The sequence below is a fragment of the Lampetra planeri genome, chromosome 64 (assembly GCF_965212315.1).
Source record: "Lampetra planeri chromosome 64, kcLamPlan1.2.h2, whole genome shotgun sequence".
Lineage (NCBI taxonomy): Eukaryota > Metazoa > Chordata > Hyperoartia > Petromyzontiformes > Petromyzontidae > Lampetra > Lampetra planeri.
Window position 1 is genome coordinate 2,130,611 of NC_136170.1, and position 17,318 is coordinate 2,147,928.

At 54.0% G+C, this 17,318-nt stretch overlaps 1 protein-coding gene across 1 annotated transcript in view; it reads left to right on the top strand.

The window, feature by feature from the left end:
* Positions 1–17,318, top strand: part of ZFC3H1 (zinc finger C3H1-type containing) — a 55,247-nt gene that overhangs the window by 32,216 nt on the left and 5,713 nt on the right. The window contains 15 exon segments of the mRNA XM_078619733.1: positions 350–471; positions 1,270–1,371; positions 2,612–2,761; positions 3,098–3,272; positions 4,517–4,706; positions 5,827–6,030; positions 7,526–7,799; positions 8,327–8,474; positions 9,732–9,846; positions 9,848–9,940; positions 10,332–10,423; positions 11,002–11,112; positions 12,457–12,561; positions 14,606–14,771; positions 16,401–16,501. Coding sequence (XP_078475859.1) covers positions 350–471; positions 1,270–1,371; positions 2,612–2,761; positions 3,098–3,272; positions 4,517–4,706; positions 5,827–6,030; positions 7,526–7,799; positions 8,327–8,474; positions 9,732–9,846; positions 9,848–9,940; positions 10,332–10,423; positions 11,002–11,112; positions 12,457–12,561; positions 14,606–14,771; positions 16,401–16,501 — 2,148 coding nt within the window.

Here is a 17,318-nt window from a genome sequence, read left to right on the forward strand (position 1 = left end):
CAACACCAATGGAGACTAGGCTCTAAGAAAAGCTGTCTCAGGTGTGGACCAATCAACTTCAAGGACAGTGCATATCATTATCAGAGTTGTTTCTTTTTGTTTGCATTTTGACTCCTTGTGTTGTGGTTATTGCAAACATGATCCCTTGTATAAAGGTGTCAGTTTTTGTACTAGATAAAAGGGTAAAAACCTATTACTATATTTTGCTACTGGTAAAGGAGGTCTCATAGTGTAAAAGTAAACACAGTTAACAGAGCAATATGGTGGCCTAACTTACAACAGCAACAACCCTCCCCTCCCCATACTCATGCTGCTGCTGCTGTTATGTGGCTGTTACTGACTGGTACAGGCAGCACATGGCGGACTGTACTCTGAGCCGGGAGGAGCTGTTCCAAGACATCCTCTCGTATGACCTCCCCCTGCTGGGCTGTACAAGTGAAAGTTCCCAGAAGGAGATAATCACCGCGGCCGGTAAAGCACCACGCACGCACACTCGACAAAGACAAAGATCCCCTGTTTATAGCCTTGGCAGACTGTTGGGGCAAGTGCTGTTGGCAAGCAGCTTCGAGATTGAAAACGAATTTCTTTGGGACTGATTTTTGTGTTTAGTCTGTTGTTCTTAACCCCCCCCCCCGCGCACCTCCGTTTTGCATGGATGGCTACGTACGGTGCGAAAGAAGTTCAACGTACGTACCTCATGAAGAGATGTCGCACGCCCACTGATGTTTAGCTGTGGCTGGGAATGGATCTCTGGTCGCTGGGTCCGTAGCTCCAGGTGTCCTAACCACGCCGCACCGCCCTTAATCCGACTCGACTCAAGAAGCAATAGAAAACGGCGGAGACGATCTACATGTTCGCCGCCATTCAAAGGAAACAAAAAAAATCAAATGGCTAAGTCTCAACACATCCATTCGTCGATAACAGTGTCCTTTAAAATAGGTAATAGGTAACGTTTCGGGCAATGGCTCTTCAATGGCTCTTCTTCAGCGCACGTATAATTAACTGTAAGTGGGTAAACGCTACCTTACGTTCTTGTCGCCTAATTTGCACGCCGGGTCATCGACAGCTGACCGCTACGTAGGAGTACCGCGGCCACGCTGCATCGGTGGCTCGGTTGAAAACGTCTTCGCTGCGTGGTTTATTCTTTTTTTGGGGGGGGGGGGGGCGGGGGGGGGGGTGGTCTGGCACGCACGCATGTACGTTGAACTCTCTTTCGGCCGCGCTAATCAGAGGCGGCGTCTCTCCCCTGCCTTGCCGATGGTCGCGCAGAGAGCTACGTGCGCGGCGTGCTGGGCCCCAACACGGAGCGCGTGACGGCCGATCAGGTGGCCGTGCTGCTTGTGGGCAAGGTCAACGAGCGCGCCCGCCACCGTGAGTGTCGTCACCACCAAAGATAAAGACAGAGATCTGCCGGATAATTCTAGATTTGAAGCTTTCGTGACTGCAAGGATTCATATTCTTAGGTTTTTTCGGTAAAGTCACGTAGGTAAAAAATTTAAATGAATAAAAGTAAAATAAAATAAAAATCACGACGTTTCGGAGGCAACACAAGCTTCCGTCTTTAGGTGGAACCTCTTACTTGATTACAGCTATCGTGCTGTGACGGTTCCACCTGAAGACGGAAGCTTGTGTTGCCTCCGAAACGTCGTGATTTATTATTTTATTTTTATTTAACTTTTATTAATTTTAATTTTTTATCTACGTGACTTTACCGGAAAAAACCTAAATATCTGCCGGATAGCCTGAATAGACCGTTGGGGCAAGTGCTTTGAGCGAGCACCTATGAAAGCGGGGCACGGCACATGAAGGTGGTGGGTGGACAACACCACGCCCGGCCAACTTTGTCTCCCCAGTGGCGATGTTTACTACACACCACACCAGGTACTTGTTTCAGGCCGAGTCGAACTAGGGGGAGGCCCAGGACCGGTTCAGATAATCGTCACTTTGTGTTGGTCGTGAACGGGAATCGAACTCGGGTCGCCGGGTTCGTAGTGCGGCAAGGTCAACGACCGGGCCCGCCAGCGTGAGTGTGACCCCGCTAGCAAGCGTGCCGGGCAGCCACGGCGCCTCCACCACTACCATCACCGCTCTTGCTAGCTTACGACTGCCGCCAGGCATCGGTAACGCGACGCTGCCTGCCGCACAGAACTCGCTCGCTCTTGGAGGGGAAGAGAGGAGGAAGGCAGCAGCCAAGGCAGCAAGCCGGTGCTGCCAAGAATTGCCCGAGTTCTGCGGTCCTCCACACGTCTAGATTGTTTCGTCCATTGTTCCGGGTCTTTTTACGCTCTCTGCAATACAATGGGGACAGATGATATTAGTCCGCAGTTTGCTGGACCGCCTTCTCGTGGCTAGCCAGGGGGTCCCAGCACCTATTCCTGGACGCCAACAGGAAGGGAGTCTCGCACAAGATCTGTGCGGTGATCGCAGGCAGTCCATTCGCAGCAGCCGTAAAAACCGCGGGGTGGGCTCGGTGTGCCGGGTGATGGTGGGTGGGGGGGGGGGTGTTAACGGACTCGGCTAACAAGGGGATTGGTAGGGTCGGGGTTAGTGACGCGCCATTGCTCCGGAGACTCGCGCTGACTGGTACCGCCCCCCCCCCCCACCACCGCAGAACCCCCCTTCACCACGTTCAAGGAGCGGCGGGCGTGGCGGCCCGTGGCCGTGAGGAAGACGAACGCGGCGGGGACGGCCGGGGGGAGCGACAGCGAGAGCGGCGACGACGGCGGCGTTGACCGCGGGGCGCTCCCCGGGCCCGGCAAGCGTGAGAGATTGAGCGCGGACGCACGCGGCGACGCGCAGACACACGGTGACGCGCAGACACACGGTGACGCGCAGACACCACCGCTAGTCGACACCAACGCTGTGACGCGCAGACCTACACGGCGACGCGCAGACACGCGGCGACGCGCAGACACACGGTGACACGCGTCATGGTGACACCCGATCGCTTGGCGCTCGTCAAACGCAGATCATGCGGGTGCTGGAATACTCTCCGGGTTACTGACCCAGCACAGACCGGGCTGATGTGAGTCTTGTGCCCCACTCCCCCCTCTTACCCCCCCCTCTCACCCCCCCCTCTCACCACGTGCCCGTGTAGCCGGTCCAGCCGTGGCACGGCAGGTCGAGGCGGCGGTGTCGGCGGCGTGCAGCGAGCGCTACTTCAGCGCCGGCTCGGACGACGCCGCGCGGCTCGAGGAGGCTGTGGAGCGGAGCCCCGGCGACATCCAGCTGTGGATCAAGCTGTCCTACAAGTACCTCCACCAGCCCGAGTGGTACAGCCCCCCCCACCCCCGCACGCACGCCGGTAGTACGGCACTGCTGCTCCAGACAGCTTTCTTTGAGACTAGCATCAAAGATGTGGACCAATCAGACAATGTATAGACCAGGGGTCGGCAACCAAAATAACAAGAAGAGCCATTTCTTTCCAATTCGGTACAAAATTCAGTATTTCAAGAGCCGCAATGCATCTGAGTACATACTGTACATACGTACATATCGTCAAGAAGCAGCCCGTAAAGAGCCGCATGCGGCTCCGGAGCCGTAGGTTGCCGACCCCTGGTATAGACTATCGGAGCATGTTTTTTTTTTGTTTGCATGTTAACCACAAGTATATGTGGTTAATGCAGACATGATTCCTTGCAAAATGTTTCAGTTTGGTGTTTTAACATCTTAACACAACTGTTTTATTGCCAGAAAGGGGGAAACCCTATTATCATAATTGAATACTGGCTTCAGTTTGGTGTTTTAACATCTTAACATAACTGTTTTATTGCCAGAAAGGGTAAAACCTATTATCATAATTGAATACTGGCTTCAGTTTGGTGTTTTAACATCTTAACACAACTGTTTTATTGCCAGAAAAGGGAAAACCCTTTTTATCATAATTGAATACTGGCTTCAGTTTGGTGTTTTAACATCTTAACACAACTGTTTTATTGCCAGAAAGGGTAAAACCTATTATCATAATTGAATACTGGCTTCAGTTTGGTGTTTTAACATCTTAACACAACTGTTTTATTGCCAGAAAAGGGAAAACCCTTTTTATCATAATTGAATACTGGCTTCAGTTTGGTGTTTTAACATCTTAACACAACTGTTTTATTGCCAGAAAAGGGAAAACCCTATTATCATAATTGAATATTGGCTTCAGTTTGGTGTTTTAACATCTTATCACAACTGTTTTAGTGCCAGAAAAGGGTAAAACCTATGCTTATATTTCGATACTGGCAGCAAGGGAGGTCCCATGATGTGTGCATTGTCCTTGATGCTGATTTGGCCTTGTCTCACCACCGGTGTTGCAGCAGAGAACGACGCCAAAAGGTGGACGGCACAAAGGCGATGCGAATATCGCATCATTCCTAGCTCGGGTTGAGCAGTTAGACGCAAATGTAATCAACACACAGCACACGAATAATGTGTTCCTCAATGTGCCCCCACCTCCATCCCGCCCCTCCACTCCCGTCCCACCGCCCCCCACCCCCCTGTCCCACTGTGACCTCCGCCCCCCCCACCCTAGCGACCCCACGGAGGCGCTCAACGCGGCCCTCAACTGCCTGTCGCGCGCGCTGGAGGCGAACCGCGGCAGCGGCGAGGTGTGGGGTCGCTACCTGGCGCTGTTCGCCGGCTGCGTCGGCAGCCACAAGGAGCTGCAGGAGATGTGCGAGGTGGCCGTGGGATACGCGCCCGACCACGGCCTGTGGTGGCAGGTGAGACGGGGGAGCATCGCGTGTGTGTACGCGTGTACGTGTACGTGCGTACGTGCGCGTGTGTGTACGCGTGTGTGTGAGCGTGTGTGTACGCGTACGTGCGGGTGTGTGTACGTGTACGTGGGGAGCGGTAGTGTAGTGGTTAGCGCTACGCTGCGCTATGAACCCGGCGACCCGGGTTCGATTCCCGCTCACGGCTAACACCAGTGACGATTATCTGAACCGGTCCTGGGCCTCCCCTAGGTCGACTCAGCCTTAAATGAGTACCTGGTGCGGTGTGTAAACATCGCCACTGGGGAGACAAAGGCGGTCGGGCGTGATGCTGGCCACCCACCCCCTCGTTTGTGTACCGTTCCGGCCTTCATAGGTGCTCGCTAACAGCACTTGCCCCTGACATTGCCTCGGCGTACACGTGGCCTGGCACAAGCGCCGTGGTGACCCGTACCTGGTGCGACATGTAAATATCAGCACTGGGAAGACAAAGGTGGCCGGGCATGGCTCTGGCCACACCACCGCATTGTGCACCGTGCCGCCCTTCTTAGGTGTTCACTCGCTGCACTTGCCCCAACAGCCTGTGAAAGTGTGGGGGCTCTGGGATCCTAGACAGATAAGCCTCGGTGCCAGGCGCTAGGATCCCAGGCAACCCAGACGCTTGAGCCCCTTGGCGCCACCAACAGGGGTGCTGTGTGTGCTCTGTGGGATATCTGGGGGCGCACACAACCCCACCCCTCGTTGGGGACGAGGCATAAAAGGGCAGCTCCCTGGCCGATCGGGGCCAGTCGCAGCTCAAGACCCAAGACCCGCCAGCCAGCCAGCTTAGGACCCTGGACCCCCTCGTCCCACTTGTCCTTGTAAGGGCCGGGACGCTGTGAGGGCCACTGGTGGGACTCTGGTGCTCCCGGCTCTACGTCCTTGTAAGGGTGAGTTCCGAGGAAGCCAGAGTCCAGACCCGCACCTTGGCTGGGTCGGGTCAGATTAGCCTCCCCTAGGCTAATTGTAGCCGGAGGACCCCAGAGCGTAGCCAGAGAAGTGTATCTAGGCTGTGTACCGGAACCCAATCTTTTTCGTCTTGGTTTTCACGTCTGTGTCTGTGTGCGTGCGTGCGTGCGTGCGATCACAGTACCTCTCGCTGGAGCGGACGTACGAGGGCAAGGACTACGTCTGCTCCCGTCTGCTCCAGTTCCTCGTGGCCACGGCGCCGGCAGCGGCGGCGACGGCGGCCGACCGGCGCCTGCACTCGCACCGCCTGCTCGAGGCTCTGCTCTACCGCGTGCAGCTCAACGTCTGCACGGGGCGCCTGCAGCTGGCGCTCGAAATCTTCCGGGTGCGCACGAGGCGGCAGCCGCTCGAGCCGTCGTGCCCCGCCGATTGGCGCTCGCCACGGCGCTAGCTGCAGCAGAGGTCGCAAATGGGTTTTGATTCCTTACCCGTACCCTACCCGAAATGAGTGACAAACGGTTACTCACCAGTAAGTCACGGTCTACCCATACCCGGCCGCACCAGGGTCGCAAACGGGTACCCGTACCCGGCCGGGTACGGGTAGCCGGGTATCGGGTAGGGTACGGGTATCGGGTACCCGGTTGCGACCTCTGAGCTGCAGTCACGACCCACCCCCCCCTTCCCTGTGTGTCTCTCTCTGTCATGGTTGTAGCGACGTCTCTCGGTCCAGCCGACGTCCGATTCCAACTGTGTAACGTTTCTCTTAACGCAGTGGCAAGATGTTAACCACCTCGGCTGGTGTGCAGGAAGTCGTTGGTTCGATCCCAGCCCCTGACGCCTGCTGTTGTATATTTGGAGTTTGCGTCTCTCATCATTATCACGGTGGCTAGGAGATGTTAACTACCTCACCTGGTATACAGGAGGTCGTGGGTTCGATCCCGACCCTGACGCCTGCTGCTGTATATGTGGAGTTTGCGTGTCTCTCTCATCATTATCACGGTGGCTAGGAGATGTTAACTACCTCGCCTGGTACACAGAAGGTCGTGAGTTCGATCCCGACCCTGACGTCTGCTGTATTATTTGGAGTTTGCACGTCTCTCTCTGCCCGTGGTCGCGTGGATTTATCTCCGGGTCCTTCGTTTTTTTCCCCTCGACATTTAGAATCAATGTCAAGCGTTTTAGAGTATTCGGCCGCTATAAACTTCCACGTGATGATGATAAGCAGGTCGCTCCTGAAAAAGAGAGGGCCTTACCTGCTAAAATGTAAAATATTTTAATCTTGATTTGAAGCTTTCGTGACTGCAGGAATCCATACTTTTTGGTTCTTTCGGTAAAGTCACGTCGGTAGAAAAAATAATAGATCGCGACGTTTCGATATATTAATTTTTCTACCTACGTGACTTTACCGAAAGAACCAAAGAGTATGTAACATATTTTACTTTAATACTTTAGTTTACATGCCGTGTCCTTTCTCAGAGAAGTCGGCGATCGTGCCCTGCATTTTGAAATCAAAATTGAAAACTAATTTCTATAGAACTGCTTCTTGCATTTCGTTTGTTCTCCCTCCCCCGCATTTCCGATTTGGCACGGCTGGCTATATACGGTGCGAACGAAGGGAGCGTAAAGAGGAGAGGCACCGTACGTACAGTGAATTTGAAACAAACGTCCAATTGCATAAAATCGGCGCTTCATGGGAACAACGCAATCTGAAAAACACACAGGGATAGTGTATCGTAGTTCATGCACGAACGACTTCCATGCAACCTTCGTTCATGACACTGCTTAAGAGCTCGTTAATCTGCGTGCGGCGTTGGTCCACGGGAGGATGCGCGCGCGTCTCTTACACGTGGTGCCATGCGCGTGCGCCCGTCCGTCCACAGCAAGCGCTGAAAGCCGACGGCACCGCCGGGAAAGAAAAGGAGGAAGAGGCGACGCGTGAGCCGTGCGTGTCGGCGCTGCTGCTCCCCGCCGACCGCGCCGTCGCGTGGCTCTCCTATCTTCACGCCGTCGAGTTTGGCGAGCTGCCCTCCGCACTCGCCGACCCGGCCTGCTCGCTGCCCGGCGCCCTCGTGCGCAAGGAGCCCTTCGTGCTGCCCTGGCGCCGGCGAGGCGACCTCAAGACTCCGCCCGCCGCGCTGCTGGTGCTGCTGCAGGGTAGGGGACCTCTGGAGGGGTGGAGGGGCGGGTGGTTATCGGCATCCATCGTGACGTTTACCGTCGGCTGGCAGGCGCGTGACGTTTTTATTACGGGCGGAGAGATCGCCGCTTTGATTTTTGGTACAATGTTTGCGTGCACGTTCAACTTCTTTCGCGCCGTACGTTGCCAACCGTGGCAATCGGAGGTGCCGACGGGATGGATTTTGCGCGTGGATTTTTTTCCGGGTCCTCTGGCTTGTTGCTCCACGTTTAGAATCGACGTGAACGCGTTGGGAATATTTGGCTGCTATAAATTTCCACGCGACGATAAACCACTTGCTTGAGCTATCATGTGATAAAGAGCTGCATAGCTCAGCGGAGGGCCCCTTACCTGCTAAAATAAAAACTAGTTTATGATGTAGTTCATCAGCCGGCGCTTCCCCCATCGAGCCATCCGCACGGGTGTTTGCGCACGGTACACCACGACGCGCCCGCAACTTCTCCCCCCGCCCCACCCCCCCCACCTTCTCCGCCACGCAACACAGAGGCCGTGCGAGCTTGCTCCAGTGGTCCGGGCGGCGCTGACGACGACTGCGACGACGGCGACAGCGGTGGCGACGCCCGGGCAGAGACGTTGGCTGCGTGCCTGCCCATCCACAGGAACGCGCTGCGCGTGCACACGCTGTGCGAAAGGTGCGTCTCCACTCACACGCCCCGCTAGCCGCTTGGTGCTGCCCCCCCCCCCCCCTCGTGTCTCCATGTCACCCTGCCCTACCCGCCGCGCCCCCCCCCACGTGCCCGTCTTGCCGTATCCCACATTTTTCGATTTAAAGCTTTCTGCCCACATTTAGAATCAACGTGCGTTGAATAAGAACATTTGGCCCCTATGAATTTCCACGTGACGATAAGCTACTTCAATTTCGATTAAAGCTTTTGTGACTGCAGGGATTCGTCTTCTTGGTTCTTTCAGTAAAGTCACGTAGAAGGGAAGTAATAGAAATAAAACATAATAAAATACAATTCTCACGACGTTTCGGTCACAACGCAAGCAGCCGTCCTCAGGTGAAGAACAGGGCTGTCGGAAAGACAGCATTCAGACGCTGTCTTTTCGACAGCCCTGTTCTTCACCTGAGGACGGCCGCTTGCGTTGTGGCCGAAACGTCATGAGAATTGTATTTTATTATGTTTTATTTTTATTATTTCCCTTCTACGTGACTTTACCGAAAGAACCAAGAAGATGCATCCCACATTGTTACTACAATGTGGGGCGCCGCAGTGGCGAGGTGTTACCTCCCTCGCCCCGACCTGTGACGCCTGTTGTATATTTAGAGTTTGCGTGCGTCTCTCTCTCTCACTTTGTCCCCCCACATTCAGAATCGACGTGCGTTTAGAGTATTTGGCTGCTATACATTTGCGCACAAGCCACTTCGTTGAGCCGTCATTTGTGGCCAGGTCACTTCTGTAAATAGAGCTACGTAGCTTGGTGGGGCATTCCTTCGCTGGTCTCTGTGGAGATAGACATTTTGGAGGGAGATCTGCAAACTCGAAATGTACAACAGGTATCGGGTTCTAGATTTGAAGCTTTCGTGACTGCAAGGATTCATATTTTTGGTTTTTTTTGGTAAAGTCACATAGGTAAAAAAAAATTAATAAAAGTAAAATATTTTATTTTTATTTGACTTTTATTAATTTAAAATTTTTCCGGTAAAGTCACATAGGTAAAAAATATGAAAAAAATAATAAAAGTAAACATTTTTATTTTACTTTTGTTCATTTTAATTTTTTTACCTACGTGACCTTACCCAAAAAACCCAAGAATAGGTATCGGGTTCTAACCCGCGACCCGCATCCCCGGCGAGGGAGAACTTCTCGCCACCCCGCGTGCCCCCCCCACGTCCTCACCTCCCGTACGTTCCGTCCTCATTCGCCCGCTTTTCCAAAACCCCGCAGCTGGGACGAGGCGCTTGCGCTGTGCGGCACGATCTGCACGGAGGCTGCCGGGACCCCCGCTGGAGCTGGAGGCGTGCGCGGCGCTGGCGGAGACGCTCGTGCAGCGGGGCGACGCGGCGGAGGGCGCAAGGGCCTGGCTTGAGGCCCTGCGGCGCCGGCCGAGGGACGCGCGGCTCGCTTACCACGCCGCCAAGTTCCTCGCCGCCAACGTGAGTGGCGGAGCCGGGGTTTGCCGCTATGGCTACGGCTCCGGCGGGGGGTCCGCCCGGAGCGAGATGATTTGGTTGCGCCCCCGTGAGGTGTCGTCGCGAGGTCCAGAGAGCGGCCGTCGATGTCGGTGTCGAGTTCAAGATGTTAACTACCTCGCCCGGTATGCGGGAGGTCGTGGGTTTTGATCCCGACTCTTGACGCCTGTTGTAGTATATATGGAGTTTGTGTGTGTGTCTCTCTCCCTGTGGTCGCGTGGATTTATCGCCGGGTCCTCCGGTTTTTCCCCTCCGCACTTATAAGAACGTCTGACGGTGTCTGTGTCGTGACCACGCCAGTAGCTCTGGTCGTTGCGAGGTGTGGAACGTCCGTCTGTCGTCTGTGTCCATTCAGGCTGTGGAGGAGAAGCCGATCGCTGTGCTCGAGTCCCTCGCGGCGGCGTTCTTCGCGGAGGAAGAGGCTGCCACCACCGAGCTCCTGTTCAGGTGCCGCCCCCCCCTCCTCCCTTCCTCCTCGCGAGTCACTTGCACGTGTCATGTGACCACAGCCGGCAGACGGTATAGCAACCGGAAGGTTGTGATTTCAAGTCTGGACCGTGGGTCGACTGGTCATCTTCATCGTGGTGCGATTGATGGGTTTGCGAGGCTCGCCGACTGAACCCTGAACCCTAGCTTATTAGTCGCGCACAGAGCGCTTGCCACAAATGAACCACCAATACCTTGCTGAACTCGTCAAGCAGCACAATCACGTGAACTCCATTCACCCTCACGGCGACTTTTGGCTCGCCATCGAAGACTCGCCGCATCGTACGGCGCTTTCAGATGCACTTCTGCAGATGTCCGGGACGCTCTCCCCTCCGATATTAGGAAGCCGCTGGAGCTGTGCACTTTTAAATCATCAACTTGATTGAAAACTCATTTGTTTAGAACTGCTTGTTGTGTTTAGTTTGTCCTTCCCCCGTACCTCCGATTAGCGTGGTTGGCTACGTACGGTGCGAAGGAAGTTCAACATTCGTACGTGCGCGTAACACGTATTGCGTAACACGTGTTGCGTTTATCTCCAGGTCGCTGCTCGGGTGCCCCGTGCCGTACAACTTCCGAGCCCCCGACTTTGCGGCCGGAGTCTCGCGCGAGACGCTGCAGGCCCAGCAGGGCTACCTGTGGCTCTGCTACTGGTACGTTCCCCCCCCCCCCCCCCCCCCCCCCCCACGATGAACTTTTTCGTGACCAATACGATGCGAATCTTCACTAGGCCTCACTCGTGCGCCGTGGTGGCTATGAGATGTTAACTACCTCGCCTGGTGTACAGGAGGTCGTGGGTTCGATCCTGACCTTAACGCCTGCTGCTGTGTATTTGGAGTTTGCGTGTCTCTCTCCCCATGGTCTCGTGGATTTTTCTCCGAATCCTCTGGTTTCTTCTTCTTCCACGTTTAGAATCGGTGTTACGCGTTGAGAGTATTTGGCTGATAAAATTTCCAAACAACGATGAACCACCATTGGAACCTCCTTTGCCAGTAGCAAAATATGATTATTGTTTTTTTTACCCTTTTATCTGGCAACAAAACTGCCACCTTTTTTTACAAGAAGTCTTATTTGCCTTTTGGCGTCATCTGGTGCAACACCATGTGAGACTAGGCTCTAAGGAAAGCTGTCTCGGGTATGGACCAATCAATTTCAAGGACCGTGCATACATTATCAGAGTTGTATTTTTGTTTGCATTCCGACCGCAGGTATTGTGGTCAATGCAAACATGACTCCTTGTAAAAAAAGGTGTCAGTGTTGTTGCCAGATAAAAGGGTAAAAAACGATGAACAACTCTGTCGAGCTATCATTTGTGGTCAGGTCGCTTCGGAAAAAGATATATTTATCTCAGTGGGACTCTTACCTTCGTGACTGAAAAGATCCATATTTTTTGGTTCTTTTGGCAAAGTCACGTAGGTGAAAAAGAAAAGAAAAAATAATAATATAAAAAAAATTAATCACGACGTTTTGATTGCAACACAAGCAATCGTCATCAGGTGTGACAACCACAGCAAGAAATTTGACTGAAGTAGGAGAGAAGCCGGAGTCGAGGGGTTTAAACTGGGCAGGGTGGTGGGGGGGGGAAGTGGGGTGGGGCTGTAGGTGCGCGGGGCGGGGGGAAGAGCTACGCATCTACAACGAATGCCGTCAAAACAGATGATGGTACTCACAACAAAATAGCCACACTGCTGAACGCCAAGGATGTAATTAAGTCGGGGAAATAGACTCGTATCCGGTAAATAAGATGGAACAACTGTGAACTGTATTCTTGGTTCTTTCGGTAAAGTCACGTAGAAGGGAAATAATAAAATAAAACTATGAACTGTAAAAAATTTTGACGTTTTTTTTATTATACTTTTTTTCCCCTACGCGACTTTCCCGAAAGAACCAAAGAGTATAAACTAAAAACAGTTGGTGGCGGTGTCGTTGTTGCGGCGTTGCTGTGTGTGGCGTGCGGCTTTTGACGCGACGACCGTGTGTGCGGCATGCGGCGGTAGCTCCTGGCAGGTGTTGGCGAGTCCCGCGGCCGGAGCGACGGACGCCCACGAAGCTGCACTGGGGGCCCAGCTGACGGAGGAGCCGCTGCGGCTGCTGTGGTTGGAGTGCGTTGCCCACGCTTGCACGAGCACCCGCGCGGCACAACCTCGCTCTGTTAGCGGTGGCTATGAGATGTTAACTACCTCGCCTGGTTCACGGGAGGTCGTGGGTTCGAGCCCGACCCTGACATGACATCCGTATATTGAACTTTTGCACTGTACGTAGCCATCGGCGCTCATCATAGGTGCGTAAGAACAATGGGTTTTTTACCCTTTTTTCTGGCAACAAAACTGACACCTTTTTACGAGGAATCATGTTTGCATTAACCACAATACCTGCGGTCCCCCGAGCCCTCATACTCTGATGGTGCATTGTCTTTGAGTTGTGCGCCTTTTGGCGTCATCTGGTCCAACACCATGTGAGACTGGGCTCTAAGAAAAGCTGTCTCTGGTGTGGACCAATCAATTTCAAGGACAGTGCATACATTATCAGAGTTGTGTTTTTTGTTTGCATTCTGACCGCAGATGTTGTGGTGAATGCAAACATTCCTTGATTCCTTGTAAAAAGGTGTCAGTTTGCTTGCCAGAAAAAAAGTAAAGAAACCTATTATTATAAGTTATATGCAAGCTGCACGTTCTCCCAGTGGTCACGTGGATTTTTCTCCGGGTCCTCCGATTCTTTTTTCACTCCCACGTTTAGAAAAGTGAGCTTAGGAGTATTTGGCTGCTACAAATGTCCGCGTGATGATGAGCCCACTTCGTTGAGCTATCGTTTGTGACAGCCAGGTCGCATCTGAAAAAGAGCCGTGCAGCTCAGTGGGCCTTACCTGGTAAACTAAAGCTTTCGTGCAGTCCTGAAAGCTTTAAATCGAAAATTAAACTCAAAATAGTACAATAAAAATAGTTTCTAATAGCTTTGTGGACCAGATCGCCAGCGCACAAGTTATCCGGAGGACTTCGTGAAGCCGGTTTTTTAGTGGGTATTTTAGGCGTGAAATTATGCCACTGACATCGTTGAATCAGCCCTGGGCCTCGCCTAGGTTGACTTGGCCTTAAACAGCCGGTGCAGTGTGTAGACATCGGCACCGGCCGCACCACCCCTTCGTGTCGTGTGCTACCCGTTGGCCTTGGTTCGCTGACAGAACTTTCCCCCAATAGTTTGGTTGGGCTACACGGGGAATTTGTATTTGTGTGCGTGCCGTGCGTGCGCGTTCCCGTGTGCACGCGTGCGCTAGCGTAGTGGTGTGCACGCGTGCGCTAGCGTAGTGGTGGGGCGCGCTCCCACTACGAACCGGGTGACCGGATTTCGATTCCCCGCTCACGGAGAGACAAAGGCGGCTGGGCACGGTGCTGGCCACCCACCCCGTCGTTTGCCGTGCCGGCCTTCATCGGTGCTGCTACTCGCTAAACAGCACTTGCCCCAAACAAGTCTGTTGAATTCTAGATTTGAAGCTTTCGTGACTGCAAGGATTCATACTCTTAGGTTTTTTTTCGGTAAAGTCACGTAGGTAAAAATTAAAATGAAAAATTAATGAAAGTAATAATAGAAATAAAATAATAAATCTCGACGTTTCGGAGGCAACAAAAGTCTCCGTCATCAGGTGGGACCGTCACAGCTAAATTTACTGTATCTAGCTGTGACGGTCCCACCTGATGACGGAGACTTGTGTTGCCTCCGAAACGTCGAGATTTATTATTTTATTTTATTTCTATTATTACTTTTATTAATTTTATTTTATCCTACGTGACTTTACCGAAAAAACCTAAGAGTAAGTCTGTTGAAGGCTATATGGTGGGGGAAAAGATCTTTGCGCGTGCGTGTCTGTGTGTGCGTGTCTGCGTCATGGTGACGTCACTGCCACTTAGTGGCGAATGGCGGTTGTTGTTGTTGTTGTGTCTGCGCGTGCGTGTCTGTGTGTGCGTGTCTGCGTCGTGGTGACGTCACCGCCACTTAGTGGCGAATGGCGGTTGTTGTTGTTGTTGTGTCTGCGCGTGCGTGTCTGCGTGTGCGTGTCTGCGTCGTGGTGACGTCACCGCCACTTAGTGGCGAATGGCGGTTGTTGTTGTTGTGTCTGCGCGTGCGTGTCTGCGCGTGCGTCCGTGTGCGCAGCTACCTGACGCAGGCCAAGGCGAGGCTGCTGGCGTCGGCGAGCAAAGCGCCGGAGCTGCGGTCGTTCACGGCGCTCGTGCACCGCTGCCTCGCCACGGTGCCGGTGCGGCGCGCCCTCCCGCACGCCTCCGCCAAGTACTGGGCCGACTACACCTTCCACAACCAGGTGCCCGCGCCCGGCGCTCCCATCCGGCAAGGAGCGTTAGACCATCGCGCGAAACTCGCGCTCGTCCTCGCTCCGGCGGGCGGAGTTTTGTTGGCCGAGTCGTCGGACGGGCACGGTGGCTGCGTCGCGCTTTCAGATGCGCCTCTGTGGCCGTCCAGAGCGCCTCGCTCTTCCCTTCGACAGTAGGAAGTCACCGGAGCTGTGCACTTTTAAAATGTGCTTTGTGTTTAGTTTGTTGTCCTTCCCCCACCCCTCGGCACCTCCGATTAGCATGGTTGGCTACGTACGGTCCTGAAGATGTTCTACATACATAGACTCGCGCAGATACCCACAAACTCACATAGAGACCCGTAGACTCACGCAGAGACCCACAGACTCGCGCAGAGACCCACAGACTCGCGCAGAGACCCACAGACTCGCGCAGAGACCCACAGACTCGCGCAGAGACCCACAGACTCGCGCAGAGACCCACAGACTCGCGCAGAGACCCACAGACTCGCGCAGAGACCCACAGACTCGCGCAGAGACCCACGCGTCGGTGGCGTGTGATATCAGAACCGGTTCCCGGGGCCTCCCCCAACGTTGATTCCACCTTACCCGAGTTCTCGGTGCGGCGTGTCAACATTGGCGCTGGGGAGACGAAGGCAGCCGGCCGTGGTGCCGTGACGGCAACACCACCTCCTCGTGCGCCGTGCCGGCCTTCGTAGGTGCTCGCCTCAACGAGCAGGCTACGTGCGGGAACTTACAGTAAACTAAACTTTAAACTTTACCAGGTAAGGCCCACTGAGCTATAGCTCTTTTTGAGAGACCACCTGGCCACAAATGAGAGCTCCATGAAGTGGCTTATCACGTGGAAATTTATAGCGGTCAAATTCTCTAAAACACGTAATGTCAATTTTAAATGTGGAGGGTAAAACCAGAGGACCCGGAGAAAAATCCACGCGACCACGGGGAGAACATGCAAACTCGGGCACCGTCAGGGTCGGGATCGAACCCACGACCTCCTGTACACCAGGCGAGGTAGTTAACATCTCCTGGCCACCGTGATGATGATGAGAGACGCAAACTCCAAATATACAGCAGCAGGTGTCAGGGTCGGGATCTAACCCACGACCTCCTGTATACCAGACGAGGTAGTTAACATCTCCTAGCCACCGTGATGATGATGAGAGACGCAAACTCCAAATATACAGCAGCAGGTGTCAGGGTCGGGATCTAACCCACGACCTCCTGTATACCAGACGAGGTAGTTAACATCTCCTGGCCACCGTGATGATGATGAGAGACGCAAACTCCAAATATACAGCAGCAGGCGTTAGGGTCGGGATCAAACCCACGACCTCCTGTACACCAGGCGAGGTAGTTAACATCTCCTAGCCACCGTGATGATGATGAGAGACGCAAACTCCAAATATACAGCAGCAGGCGTCAGGGTCGGGATCAAACCCACGACCTCCTGTACACCAGGCGAGGTAGTTAACATCTCACATCGGTCGGTACGCCGTGAGGTCACCGCGTCGTCTGCGCTCATCTCCGCTCCTATCGTTCTGCGCAGCTCCGCTGTGCGGTGGAAAAAAAAAAAAAGAGGCGCCAACGTCTTTTTGTCGGTCGGCTGGCGGCCGCGTGCAGGTTGTGGACGTGTACGTGGGCTGCCTGCCGCCCTGCCAACGCTCGGCGGCGCTGGAGAGGCTGCACGCGCTGGCGCCCACCAACGCCGCGCTGGCGTTACGGTAATGCCACGCAAGGGGCACCTCCGTCTCCGCCAACGGGGGGGGGCACGCTCCTCTATGCCGGCACGAGCCTCTCGCCCGCCACATCGCACTGCGCTCGCCCGGCCGTGTGATGCCTCATTACCGTCGCTGGTCTTGTCGAGGGGCAATAAACCGTCATCCTCACAACGGCGGATTTTGGTTCGCAGTCGAACGAAGACGGTCACCGCATCGCGCGTGTTCATGCGCGCTTGTGCGGCCGTCTGGAACGCTCCTCCTTCCGATATTAGGAAGGCGCTGGAGCTGTGCACTTTTAAATCTAGATTTTTTTAAACGAATTTTTTTCCCACTGCGTTTTGTGTTTAGTTTGTTGTCCGCCCCCCCCCCCCCCGTACCTCCGATATGCACGGTTGGCTACGTTCGGTGTGAGAGGAGTTCAACATTCGTACGTCCATGATGCACAGCTCCAGCAAGCTACATCATCACACTGCCGTAGCCCCAGCAGCGCTCCTCATATCCAGCCGTGGCACACGCTGCGCTAACCCGCGCACTGCACCAACCTGCAATCGCATAACCCTCCTTACGCGGTGGTGGTGCGGTTTGTAAGGATGGAGGGACAGGACGACGATGATGGTGGTGGGAACAATGTTGGTGTCAACGTTAGTGTTGGTGGCAGCTGGAACCATGACGGTGATGATGAGTCGCAACAAGTGATATTGGTTGTGGCGACGGTGTTGATGGTAGCGTTGCTAGAAATTGGACTGACAACGATCGTTTACGACGATGATGATAACGTTGATATTGGCCTTTGACGTTGGGTTGCGATGATAGCGTAGCC